Source organism: Meles meles, chromosome 8 (genome assembly GCF_922984935.1).
Source record: "Meles meles chromosome 8, mMelMel3.1 paternal haplotype, whole genome shotgun sequence".
NCBI classification, from domain to species: domain Eukaryota; kingdom Metazoa; phylum Chordata; class Mammalia; order Carnivora; family Mustelidae; genus Meles; species Meles meles.
In genome coordinates this window covers 101455407-101469357 of record NC_060073.1, presented here as the reverse complement: position 1 = coordinate 101469357, position 13951 = coordinate 101455407, and the positions used below count along the sequence as shown (strand labels likewise).

At 43.4% G+C, this 13951-nt stretch overlaps 1 protein-coding gene across 1 annotated transcript in view; it reads right to left on the bottom strand.

Annotated features, from left to right (window-relative positions):
- Positions 1–13951, bottom strand: part of LOC123949888 (CXADR like membrane protein) — a 98548-nt gene that overhangs the window by 21263 nt on the left and 63334 nt on the right. Inside the window, exon 3 of the mRNA XM_046017598.1 lies at positions 2285–2442. Within this exon, the coding sequence (XP_045873554.1) occupies positions 2285–2442 (158 nt within the window). The remainder of the gene's footprint in view (positions 1–2284; positions 2443–13951) is intronic.

The following is a 13951-nucleotide window of genomic DNA, read 5'->3' as shown; positions in this document are numbered from 1 at the left end:
CCAGCAATGGGGCCTTGTCACAACTGATTCTGTCTGGAATAGTTTTCTTCCCACATTCTCTTTATTTCCTACATAACACAGACTCTAATTTCAAATTATGTATGGAGGTAGCCCAGCTCGCAGTTAACAGCTCAGGTACCGATATCATGGTGCCTCGTTTCAAATGGCACAGTGAGTGACCTTACGCCCTTTTCTCACTTTGTGTGTTGTGTCTGGGCACATGCTGTGCAGGGTTCCTTCTTTATAAAATGAGACTACTAATCCTAGTTATTAATCCTCCTGGATTAAGTTAAATGAGATACTACTATGTGCTAAATAGACTGCAACCCACATCATAGCTTAATGTTTAAGGGCTCTCTACTTTAAAAAATTTGGGGATGTTTTTTCTTTTTCTTTTTTTAAATTACTGAATGGCTTGGCACTGTAAGCTCCAGGGAGGCGGGGACTTTGCCATCTTCACTATTGTGTCCAGTGCCTACCTCAGTATATAGTATTTGCTAAATAAATCCATGTGCTCTGAATGACCAAATAAATCCTGATCCTTACTTTGGAGCATTAATTGGAGACAAGTAGGGAACTGTGGCTGCTTAAAGCCATATCAGTGGCCTGCTTTAATCAGCAATGAACTTCTAAGCCTTATATTCACTTGGCTACATAAAAAAGCAACTCTCTTTTTCCTTTACTTTAAATGAAAGCACTTGGGTGAAAGTCAGATGAGTGGAGGCATTCTTCTTAAATTTCTGTAAGAGGAACATGGCTCTTATTTACTTGATTCAGAACAGAGAGTATTGTATCTACAATTGACTGAGAATCTGCTGGAATAAAAACACTCAGTTTAAGGTGACCTTGCTCTACGGAGAACAGAGAGTCTTAGATGATGTACCGAGAACCAGATGACACCAGTATCAAAATGACAAAGTGATGTAGGAGCTGAAATCCAACAATGATCCTGGATTTTATTTTAGTGAAAACTTTAACTTTTTCCAGCACAAACCATCATTTGAAATCAGAGGTATAGACAGAGAAGAAAGGACAATCTTTCACTTATTATTAGTAGGGCAAGAGGTGAAGTTCTGAAAAGGAAGGAAAGTCTAAAGTCAGTTTCCCTGGTTTATTTTATATGATTTTTTTAAAAAATCACAAAACTTTCCACCTAAAGTTGTTTTCTTTTTAGATTTTTTTTTTTAGGGCGCCTGGGTGGCTCAGTGGGTTAAGCCGCTGCCTTCAGCTCAGGTCATGATCTCAGGGTCCTGGGATCGAGTCCTGCATCGGGCTCTCTGCTCAGCAGAGAGACTGCTTCTCTCTCTCTTTCTCTCTCTCTCTCTGTCTACTTGTGATCTCTCTCTGTCAAATAAATAAATAAAATCTTTAAAAAAAAAATAGATTTTTTTTTTAAGCAGTCTCTACACCCAACATGGGGCTTGAACTCATAACCCTGAGATCAAGAGTGGCATGCTCCACCAGCTAAACCAGCCAGGCGCCCCTCAACCAAAAGCTTTTTAAAAAGTAACTCAGTTGGGTAAACGGAATGAGAAGCGTTATGCTAGAAAACCCTGCTTGAAGAAGGCTGAATACAGCCAAGGCAGACAGGGTAATACAGTAGCTACTCACTTCTCACTCTCAACAGAGACCAGCCCCGTGGATCATCCGGAGCAAAATGCTACGAGTTCTGTTCACATGGCCCGAAAGCCCATAGGCACCAAAGGACCTCCCCATCCTGAGCACACAAGACCCAGAGCCAGCCTCTTCATTTTCCAACTCCAGAACCAGTATGGATTCTTCTGCTGACCCATCCCATGTGTGTTAACCATTTTCAATCATGCCCTGCATTGTACGTTGTTTGTTACATTACATGATCTCAGAGCTTGAAAGTCATGACTCTGTGCAAAACTTCAACATAGGCAGGTGGTAATGGTTTCAGAGGAGAAAGGGGAGTAGGCTTCCTAGTATAGATCTGGGGTCTGGCCACTAGATTAGGGAACCCAGCTAATGCATCTTCTCTCCCTTCTTAGGAAAGACACTAACAGCAGAGATTCCCTCCCTGGGCAAATGATAGGTGGCTTGCTTGCTTGCCTCAAGAACCCAGAACCTCTTATCTTTAAGACCCAAGTACCTTTCCTTGTTGATAATTTTTATCTCTAGAGTCTTCCAACTATAAGCCAGATGGAAGAGCTATTCCTCCAACAAAAACCGGAGAACTGAGGAAAGACAACTGTGGGAGGATGAGGGGACGAGTGGGGATGGGGACAGGGATGGGGGTCCCTCTGGCCAGCTGTACACTTACCACTTTTTGGTTCCCTTCATTGTCGGTGAGCAGCCATTCGATATCCAGGGTGTCTTTTTCTGGAAGCCCCAGCTGATGGTGACAGGGCAAAGTGACCTTTTCTTCTGCCACTCGCTTGATCTCAGTGTGAGTCCCCAAGGTTCCAACATAGTAGGAAACTGGAAGAGGAGAGTGTCTAATGAGTAATGCAGAAATGCAGAGCAATGCGTGGGAAGCAAATATTACAACTCATAATTACGGGGTGTTCCTGTGGGCAAGGGCCAAATCAAAGTGTTGAAAGAAGCCCAGACCAGAGGTACCAGAAGTCCCGGAATCTCCCACTGGTTCCTCTTTTTTTTTTTTTTTTTAAATTTATTTATTTGACAGACAGAGATCACAAGTAGGCAGAGAGGCAGGCAGAGAGAGAGAGGAGGAAGCAGGCTGTCCACAGAGCAGAGAGCCTGATGCGGGGCTCGATCCCAGAACCCTGGGATCATGACCTGAGCGGAAGGCAGAGGCTTTAACCCACTGAGCCACCCAGGCGCCCCCCACTGGTTCCTCTTTTAACTGACTTCATCATTAGCTTCTGGAGCCCCCTAAATTATACTCTTAGCAATCCGTACTCTACCTCTTTCCTCCCTTCTTGGGTCTTTATGAATGAAGAAATAAATCACTCAGGTCAACAACTTTGTTTTTAGAACTTTCTCTCCTTTACCAGCAGAGGCTTGCAAAAGGGCAGAAACCAAAGGAAAGGTAGGGGTTGTCAACCTTCCCAGAACAGGCTCCAGATATCACTTGGCCCCTTGAGCCACCCTTAGAGACAGTCAACCCCCACAGGTCAACAGGTAAGTGCAGCAGGCCTCAGGGAACAAGTGGAATCTTTTTTGTTTTTTAAAAGATTTTATTTATTTATTTGACAGAGAGATCACAAGTAGGCAGAGCAGCAGGCAGAGAGAGAGGGAGGAAGCAGGCTCCCTGCTGAGCAGAGAGCCTGATGGAGGGCTCAATCCCAGGACCCTGAGATCATGACCTGAGCCTAAGGCAGAGGCTTTAACCCACTGAGCCACCCAGGCACCTCACGAGTGGAATCTTATAGGCAGTTCTTGCTTCCATTAGAGACCTCACTCTCTGCCCCTCCAATTTCTATCTTCCAGTCTCTATAGTCTCATCCCACGTGGCTTCAAAATACAAAGGAACCCCTTCTGTCCAAAGTGAAATTCCAAGTTACCACATTGGGGTCTTGTCCCTCCACGCATCCAGTATCCCCTTAGCCAACAGGATTTCGGTTCCAGTTTTGGCTTTCTTTAGCCCTAATTTTCATCTTGTTCCAGGAATAGTGTCCCATCAGCAACTCTAGGCTCTAAGTTCGCTCACCTTCTCTCCTTCCTGCTCATTTGGGACCCTGTGGACTCTTAAGTCCGCAGTGTTAGAGAACCTCACCTGGATTCTAGGTATCACGTGTCTGGCATGACGGCATGCTCTAAGACCCTCCTTTGCCTCCTTGCACACAATAAAGGAGCTCAGCATGAAAAGCCATTCACAATGCTCCTATGCGAGGCTCACAAGGTAACAGAATCATACCACCTCCAAGGTGGGACAGCCCCAGGTGTCAGGGTGTCTGGTGAAGTCCCCTCTCCTGGGGAGCACTCATTCTGCCCCTTTGGAGCACTAAAGATCAAGGATCACGACTTACAGAAGCAGATAAGCTACCTTTCTTATTCCCCATTCATGTCCCAAGATATTAGCAATCAATCTGTGGGAAGGAAAAGGGCCTGAAAGGAGGAAGAAGGAAGCAGGGGAAACTGTAGTTTCCTCTAAACAGTAGGCAGACTGGGTTGATATGGCAGGGTTGGGCCCTCAGAGGCATCCCCGCCAACAGAAGCAGCAGGTGGATTCCTAAGCTCCAGGGCAGAGAAAGGAGATCACAGAGATCTGTGGGGCCTAAGAAACGGCCTTCAGAACCAACAGGATATGCCCCTCATAGGGTTTTACTGACATTCCTAATAAGGTTTCTGCTATTTCTGGGGCACCTGGGTGGCTCAGTGGGTTAAAGCCTCTGCCTTCGGCTCAGGTCATGATCCCAGGGTCCTCTCTGCTCAGTGGGGAGCCTGCTTCCTCCTCTCTCTCTCTGCCTGCCTCTCTGCCTACTTGTGATCTGTCTGTCAAATAAATAAATAAAAATCTTTAAAAAAAAGGAAAAGGTTTCTGCTCTTTCTGTTTAAAACTTGAAACTGCAAGGGGAGTGGCCAGTTAGGGAGTAGTTGTGTGGTTTGGTTGTACACCGGTTACTCAAACCAATGAAGAAAGGGTGATTATCCAAATCTGCAGATGAAGCATGAAGATGAGCTTAGCAATTTTTTCAATCACACAGCCAGGAAAGGACAGATCAGGGGCTCAGGCCCAGATGTGCCTCACTGCAAAGCTCCTATTCCAACAGCCATGCTAGGCAGCTTCTGGCCTATGTGTTAGGTGGCTTCCTGGACACGTGGTTCTCCCATTAGCCTGCAAGTTCCTTGAGATCAGGTACCAACTGACTACAACCTCCCCAAAGCGCTCAGCCCAGGACCCCTCACTCTGCAGGTGCTCAATAAACAATTGTTGGATTGACTTGAATTTAACCCATGGACTCATTTCACCCAGGAGCAGACTGACTTCCAGGGATAATGGAGTTGCCCTGAAGTCCTACAGCTCCTTTAAGGCATAACCCATTTAAAACCTATCCTCCCTCAGGCCCCATTAAGCAGCTATAGAATAGCAAGGAGATTAGCCAGTTTGTATCCCACTAAGCAAAGCGTGGAAGAAGGAGCTCTGGCTTCTACCCCTGCTCACTTGGCCCTGGATACAAAGATCAAATGAAACCAACATCCTATGCCCCCAGCGAAGCTGGAGAACCAAGGACCAATTTAGTGCATACAGTAGGCACTATACCTTAAATAAGTAAAGAAATAAATGCAAAGAAACAGCTATGAAAATTGCCAATTTGAGCCACTAGAGGGAATCAAAGGCTCAGGTTTGGTTGATGTCCCAAAAAGGAAGGGACACGGTGGTGGGTGGCGTGCTTTGCCAGCACGAGAAGTTCTATTTATACCAGAGCCAGAACTAAATACGGCCTTGCAGGGAGGGGGCTACCCAGGGAATACAAATGACTTTACCACGGCAGGGAAACTCAAGATCAGAGGGCATGCATCTCTAGTCTTCCCTGAACTTCAGCGCCCCAGACTTTGGGGCAGGGGGTTCACTGGAACCTCTGTGAATTTCACAAATTTTTCCTTTCATGCATTTCCCCCTCTCAACACCTGTGTTCTGTAGCCTAAGCAGACAGGGGCTGGGCTCTGTATGGAATTCTCGGGCCTGGGAAAGCCTGGGTGGCTCAGTCAGTTGAGTCTGCCTTTGGCTCAGGTCAGGAATCCAGAGTCCAGGGATGGAGCCCACATCCGGCTCCTTGCTCAGCAGGAAGCCTGCTTCTCGCTCTGCCTGCCGCTCCCCCTTCTGTGCTCTCTCTCTATGACAAATGAATAAATAAAAAATTTTTTTTAAAGATTTTATTTATTTGACAGAGAGAGATCACAAGTAGGCAGAGAGGCTGGCAGAGACAGAGAGGGAAGCAGGCTCCCTGCTGAGCAGAGAGCCCCATGTGGGGCCCAATCCCAGGATCCTGAGATCATGGCCTGAGCCAAAGGCAGAGGCTTTAACCCACTGAGCCACCCAGGCGCCCCTGAATAAATAAAATCTTAAAAAAAAAAAAAAAAAGAATTCTCGGGTTTGGCAGTGGATAAGCACATGTCTCCACTGCCTGGTGGGTGAGTGGGAAGAGCTAGCCCTAGGCTCCCAGGCATTGAAGGGCTCACCTTTATTAAGAAAGACTGTAAGAGATCATCAGAATTTAACTTAGGAGGAAACTACAACCCAGAGAATTGAAATGTTAACAGAACTGCAAATAGGGAAATACAGCCAATCCTTGAACAATGCAGGGGTGGGGCACCGGCGCCCCCTGCAGTCCAAAATCCACATATAACTTTTGACTCCTCCAAAACTTGACTAGGAGCCTACTGTAGACAGGAAACTTTACTAATAACATAAACAGGCAATTAACACATATTCCGTATGCTATGCTCACTGCGTACTGTATTCTACCAATAAAGTCAGCTACAGAAAAGAGAACATTAAGGAAATCATAGGGAAAACACATGTACAGTACTGTACTGTAAGAAATCCACATGTAGGGGCACCTGGGTGGCTCAGTGGGTTAAAGCCTCTGCCTTTGGCTCGGGTCATGATCCTAGAGTCCTGGGATCGAGCCCCACATCGGGCTCTCTGCTCCGCGGGGAGCCTGCTTCCTCCTCTCTCTCTGCCTGCCTCTCTGCCTAGTTGTGATTTCTCTCTGTCAAATAAATAAAATATTAAAAAAAAAAAAAAGAAATCCACATGTAAGTGCATCCACACAATTCAAGGGTCTCCCCTGGGCATCTGGGCTGTGCCCTGCACTTGACGGTGGGGGGAGGCACTGGAAAGTACCAGTGGTACAAACGTTCTCTGTATGCACGTGCAAGATTCAGTCCTGGAAGCCTCCAGCTTTCCCTAAGGGAAGGCTTCTAATACAACTCGCGCACTTAACACAGGCCCTTTGAGAGCCTAAGCTTGGGAGAATTACCCTCCCCGAGCCTTACCATTCTCATCTGCAAAATGGGAATTGAAGGAGACACTGACTAAGGTACCCAACACAGTGTCAGCACATAGGAGTCTCCCCGCTAAAATGTCAGTTCCCTTTCTCTGCTCTTTTCTCTACTACGAGAAGGGTTGTTTTATTTTCTCAGATGATGGCTGCCTACGTTCGGCTAAGATGAGTTCAAGATTTTGTTCTCTAAAGGACATTTACATTTACTAAAGATTTTCGTGAGCCTGTAAGACTTTCAAAGAGATGGGCAGGGGCAACTTTTTGGTTTTCGTCATGTATACTTTTATACAACTGAGGGAAGTAAGACATAATTAGAAGATAAAGCCCTTGAGAAGAGACTACTTCATTTTATTTATTTATTTTAAAAAGATTTTATTTTTTAAGATTTTATTTATTAATTGGATACAGAGCGAGGGAGAACACAGGCAGGGGGAGCCAGAGAAGAAGCAGCAGACTCCCCACTCCATAGGGAGCTCAGTGCAGAGCTCGATCCCCAAACCCTGAGATCATGACCTGAGCCGAAGGCAGATGCTGAACTAACTGAGACACCCAGGTATCCCTGTTGTTAGACCTTCTAACAGTCCTGCCTGATCGGAGAATGAGCAGTAACAGTTAGTGAACTTTCCGTTACTGGAGTCACTCAGGCAGGGGATATGTCAGGAGCTGTAAAAGCAATCCTTACATGTCGATGATGAATCAATATTTAAAGTTCTTTCTATCTATAATATTGTATGAAATATTAACTGATAATATTAATATTCAAAGCACTTCTTCGTTGAATGGGATGCAAAGTATAAGGCACAAATGTATACTATTATCTGTCAATGTGTTTTGTCACCATCAATCAGCTCTTACACAATTGATATAAATGATCTCATTCTGTTTCATTACTAACATTGTTTTCAGAGATTGTTGAAGTGTTTTTTAAAAGAAGTGAAAGGAACTAACCCAAGCTATTACTGAACTTCTTTCTTATCTATGGATGTTTTAATCCACAAGGGGGCAGAATTTACTTAGAGGATTAGCCATGCCTCATCTTTAATGCAGTTCTTCTATTAGTAAGGATTATTATTGACAAAGAATTATAGATGACCTTGGATTTAAGCTTGATAAGCACTTTGTTGCCATTTGTGATTATATGCTAAGTTTCAAACAACCCGCATTTAGTTTTCAAGTGCAACAGAAATCAGAAAAAGACATTTAAGAGGAACTTTTTACCAAGGCAACAACAGAAATATACACTATTTTAATAGCTTAAGTTCACGGTTTTCACTTTGTCCAACTGAAATGGATGTTTACTCTGAGGCCAAAAACCTTATCTTAATTGCAGAATTTATTATGAAAGCAATTAAACAGGTGCTGTGAAGACTTGTTTTCGTAGACAGTCAGTCAATAAGAAAGACAAAGGGAAGGAACAAAAATCCATCACAGATGGCTTAGAGGGACTGAGGAATCAGCAAAAGAACCTTCCAGGTCCTTTCAGTCTCGACATTTAGTCTCGGTTCTAAGCCAGTCACTTACAGAATTAGAAAATCCTGGGATGTTCTGGTTATATCTACAATCTCAAGCTTGGGAAAGCCTATAGAAGGTCATTGCCTTGCCTTTTGAACAATTTCATATTTAAAACTCATCTGCTAAAACATATCAAATGGTTCTTATTCTCTTTTATCATGGAGAATCTGAAATCACAGCAACACTGTTCCAAGATATTGAGACTTCTGCTAGTATCAAATTTTGTATTATTGGATATCATGAGATATTTAGGGATACCAACTTCTGTATCACAGGATAATCAGGAATACGGTCTTCCACAGAATGTCTTTAATCAAACACCTTGTCTTCAATACTTCAGATTCTGGGCGCCACAAAAAGGAACACTGACAAAATGGTTGGTACTCACAGGGGAGTAACTAGAAGTGCTCTTTTGTTCAATGAGTGTGAGGGGCAGTCCTGCTACCCTACTAGGAGCTGCTGGAAACAAAGATCAATGACGTTGTCGTTTGTCTATGAAGAGGTCACAGTAACAGAGAAACAAATAGCATTCAACAAGCCCAGTTTAAGGCAGCGCACGATCAAGATCAATGTGAGGGTCAGGAAGGGGTAAGGGAATTCAGAAGAGGAAGATCACCAAGGTGATCAGGGATGGCTTCCTAGTAGAGGAAGTATGTCCCCTGGGCCTTGAAAAACAGATGGAATTTGAGCAGTGATAAATGAGGAGATGGAATTCCAAAGATCGGAAATGGCAGCCTGACTGCTTAGGAAACTGGTTTCTAGACAAACCTTGACAGTACTTGACAGACTGGAACATCACCTTGTACCCTTGGTCTTGACAAGTTCCCAAAGAATGGTCAGTAATGTAACATGAACGGCATGCAAGCTGTCTCACAGCCCTACAGTCCGGGCGCTGACTATGTAACAGTAATGTTCTACCCTGATATCTCTAGTAATAATTGTCAGGGAGAGGATACTGACGTGGTCCAGAGGGATCAATCACCCCACTGCTCAGAAATACACCAGGTATCCCCCAGGTTTCTGTTCTCAGGAATGTGCAGGTACATTTTCCATACATGTGTTCATGTTCACGTAGGCAGAAAACCACACATACCTGTGCAGAGAACCTACAAGCATGCCTGTGTCCATACACAGATCAGACAAGAATGTGTGCCTTTGATTGTGAGGCGCCGAGAACCAGTTCCCTCACTAACCTATTTCATTGACATGTCTATTTATAGCCTCTGTCTCATTCCAAATGCTAAGTCTCTTTTTAAATCTAAATCTTTTATTACCTTCAGCAGGGAGACTTGAACAGAGTGAGGCAATTAAAAATAGACACAGACTTACTACCGAGAGTGCAATGGTCAGGTTTTAGGGATTCATGGCAATGGAGAACTGACGTCGTGCTGATAAAAACCCACTGATGAATTAAAGCACCAGTTCAGGCTTTACCTATCCCATCTACCTTCCTATAAAACTAGTAACAAAGAGAAGTAGACCTTCAAATAGAAGATCTCTTTCTCCCTCCATCACTTCCTCCAATCACAACTGTCATATAGATTTCAAAATGCTTTAACAATTCACTAATTTTTTGGTAATCACACATCTCTCAAGAGTAGATTGATGGCATGAGAGAGCCAAGCCATAATACCTTGAAAATGAATAAAGTAAAAATTTCATTCAAAATGGAGTTGGGGGGACACCTGGGTGGCTCAGTCTGTTAAGCATCTGCCTTCTGCTCAGGTCGTGATCCCAGGGTCCTGGGGTCGAGTACTACATTGGGCTCCTTGCTCCGTGGGGAGCCTGCTTCACCCTCTGCCTGCTGTTCCTCCTGCTTGTGCCTTCTTTCTGACAAATAAATGAATAAAATCTTTTAAAAAAATGGATTTGGGAAGTTCTAGTGAACATGCTCACACACGTACCACTCCTTGAAGCTTACGTTACCTACCCCAGCAGGAAGAAGGAAGGTTTTCTCTTTGCCCAGCAACAACCCAGCCAATGAGAATCACTTCAACCCAGCCACTGAGAATCACCGCAACTCAGCCAATGAGAAGTCGCTGCGACCTGGAATGCTTGCTCTTGTGTGGGACTTTCCTTTCAAACAGCCCCTCCCAACTCCCTTCTTTCCTCTATAAAAGAACACTCCTCACCTTGGTCTGTGGACATGTCTGTGGTTTGACATGGTTTGCATGTCCCAAATTGATTCCTCTGCTATTCCTGAATAAACACATTTTGCTGATAAACTAAATGGTTATTTTATTTTATTTTTGAAAGGTTTTACTTCTTTATTTGAGAGAGAGCACACACGCAAGCAGGGGAGAGGAGCAGAGGCAGAGAGAGAAGCATACTCTCCGCTAAGCAGGGAGCCCCATGTGGGGTTCAATCCCGGGACTCTGGGATCATGACCTGAACCAAAGGGAGTCGCTTAACAACTGAGCCACCCAGGCGCACCCTGGCTCTTTTATTTTTACACTTCACAAAACAAAAAGAATCAAGGAAGCTGTGTTTTCTATCCACAGGGAAATCACTTCCTATGTGAGAAAAATGATAGATAATACACATTTGCCACCCAATATATTTTAAAACCCCTCTATAGAACCATTTATTGACAATAGCTAATACTTTCTGAATGCCTGTTATGTGCAAAGTATTGTGCTACTTGATTTATATTCATGCCCCCCCCCCCATCAGCCTTTTTAAAAGTAGGCTCCACATCTAGCATGGAGCCCAACCCAGGGCTTGAACTCACAACTCTGAGATCAAGACCTGAGTGGAGATCGAGTTCCATGCTTGGGATGCCTGGGTGGCTCAGTCAGGTAAGCGTCTGCCTTTGGCTCAGATCATGATCCCAGGGCCCTGGGATTGACTCCCATGTTGGGCTCCTTGCTTGGTGGGAAGCCTACTTCTCCCTCTGCCTAATGCTCCCCCTGTTTGTGCTCTCTCTTTCTATCTCATTCTTTGACAAAAAAAAAAAAAAAAAAAAAAAAAGTTGCATGCTTAACTGACTGCTGGGCCACTGGTGCCCCATATTGATTTCCATTTTTAATCTTCTCAATAATCCTGTAAAGTAAGCACTATTATAACCCTCTTTCTACAGACAAGATACTGAGACACAGAGAAATTAATTTGCCCAAGATCACCAAATTAGTAAGGTGTGGTGCCACGGTTCAAATCTAGCCATTTTGACTCTAAAATCCATATCCTTAATGGCATATCATACTGCATCCCAGTACATATATTTAACAAAATTTCACTGATCTAGTGTTATGCTAGGATTCTAGTGAGTTCCCTCAGAGCTTCTCTACTCTTGGTCATATATAGAAATGCTTCTCAATCTTTCTTTACTTATGCTCCCATTTTTTGCATATAAATAAACTCACACTCTTCTTATGTGGAACATATTAAATACTATGACTGAGCAATGGCATTTTTTTTTCAGATTTTATTTATTTATTTGACAGAGAGATCACAAGTAGGCAGAGAGGCAGGCAGAGAGAGAGAGGAGGAAGCAGGCTCCCACCGGAGCAGAGAGCCTGATGTGGGGCTCGATCCCAGGACTTTGAGATCATGACCTGAGCTGAAGGCAGAGGCCCAACCCACTGAGCCACCCAGGTGCCACAAGCAATGGCATTTTTGAGTATGCTTTAAAAAAAAAAAACTACACGTGGGGCGCCTGGGTGGCTCAGTGGGTTAAAGCCTCTGCCTTTGGCTCAGGTCATGATCCCAGAGTTGTGAGATCGAGCCCCGCATCGGGCTCTCTGTTCAGCAGGGAGCCTGCTTCCCTTCCTGTCTGCCTGTCTCTCTGCCTATCTGTGATCTCTGCCTGTCAAATAAATAAATAAAATCTTTAAAAAAAAAAAGGAAAAAAAAACTACATGTGAATATAATGGTGATCAAAAGAAGGTACACAAAAGAGTACATACTCTATGATTCTATTTATATAAGTTACAAAAACAAAAAAAATTAATCTATGCTTTTGGAATTTCAGAGAGTGGTTACTCTCAGAGGAAGAGATAATGAGTAGAAGGGAACATGGGGAGGCTTCTAACGTGCTATGTTTTATATCTTGATTTGGATGCCTGTTTGGGCATGTTCATTTTGTGAAATTCATCAAGCTGTACACTTGCAATTGTGCACTTCATGTATTTATATTTTTTACTTATTATCTATTGGTGCATAACAAACTGTTCCAAAACTTAGGAGCTCAAAACCACCAACATAGGTCATCTCAGAGTTTCTGTGAGTCAGGAGTCCAGGCACAGCTCAGCTGGGTAGCTCTGGCACAGAGTCTCTCAGGAGGTGGAATTACTGTTGAATGGGGCTGTGGTCTGATCTGAAGGCTCAACTGAGGTACAGAGACTCCACTTGTGAGTTTATAAAGTGGTTGTTAGCAGGTCTCAGTCACCACGTGGACCTCTCCACAGGGCTGCATCATCACAGGGCAACTGGCTTCCCTCAGGGTGAGTGAACAAGAACATGCCTAAATGGAAACTCAGAGGAGACATCTGTTGCCATATTATATTTGTTATATATTATATATATTTTAAATATATATTATATTATTTTATTTTATATTTGTTATAATCAATCAAATAATTCCAGCCCACATTCATGGAGAGGGGTCTATGAGGAGGAATCATTAAGGACAATCTCAGGGTGCCTATCCCACTTTTAAAAAGCTTTAAAAATTACACAAAAACTTCCTCTGCTTTTCCACTCACAATGATAATCACTGTCATGTAGATTTAAAAATGCTTTAAAAATTCACTAATTTTTTGGTAATCACAACACCCCTCAAGAGTAGGTTGAAGGCATGAATTTTTCATTCTGTTTTATGGAAATGTAATAATAAGCTTGATATTATCGCTTTTATATTTGTATAACATTTTCAGATTTCACCATTCTTTCCCATTTGTATTTTGAGTTTTGTTATGCAGAATAAGTGGGAATTATAGTTTAGCATTAGTTTATCTGAAAGTACTCTGAAAATTATAAAAACATTTTATAATATTAATATCTAGTATTTATTGAGTGCTTACCATATGCCAGTCACTGGGGTCCCCTGGGTGTCTCAGTCAGTTAAGAGAGTTCAAGTCTCGGTTTTGGCTCAGATTATGTTCTCATGGGTGTGGGATCAAGCCCTATGTCAGGCTCCAAGCTCAGCGGGGAGTCTGCTTAAAGATTCTCTCCTTCTGTCCCTTCCCCAACTTGCACAAGCTCTTTCTCTCTCTCTTAAATTAATAATCTTTGAGGCGCCTGGGTGGCTCAGTGGGTTAAAGCCTCTGCCTTCAGCTCACGTCATGATCCCAGGGTCCTGGGATCGAGCCTCCCATTGCGCTCTCTGCTCAGCAGGGGACTGCTTCCTCCTCTCTCTCTGCCTGCCTCTCTGCCTACTTGTGATCTCTGTCAAATAAATAAATAAAAATCTTTTTAAAAAAACAATCTTTAAAAAAAAACCTATATGCCAATTACCATATGCTATAGCAGAATATATATGTATATATATATAATGAATGTGT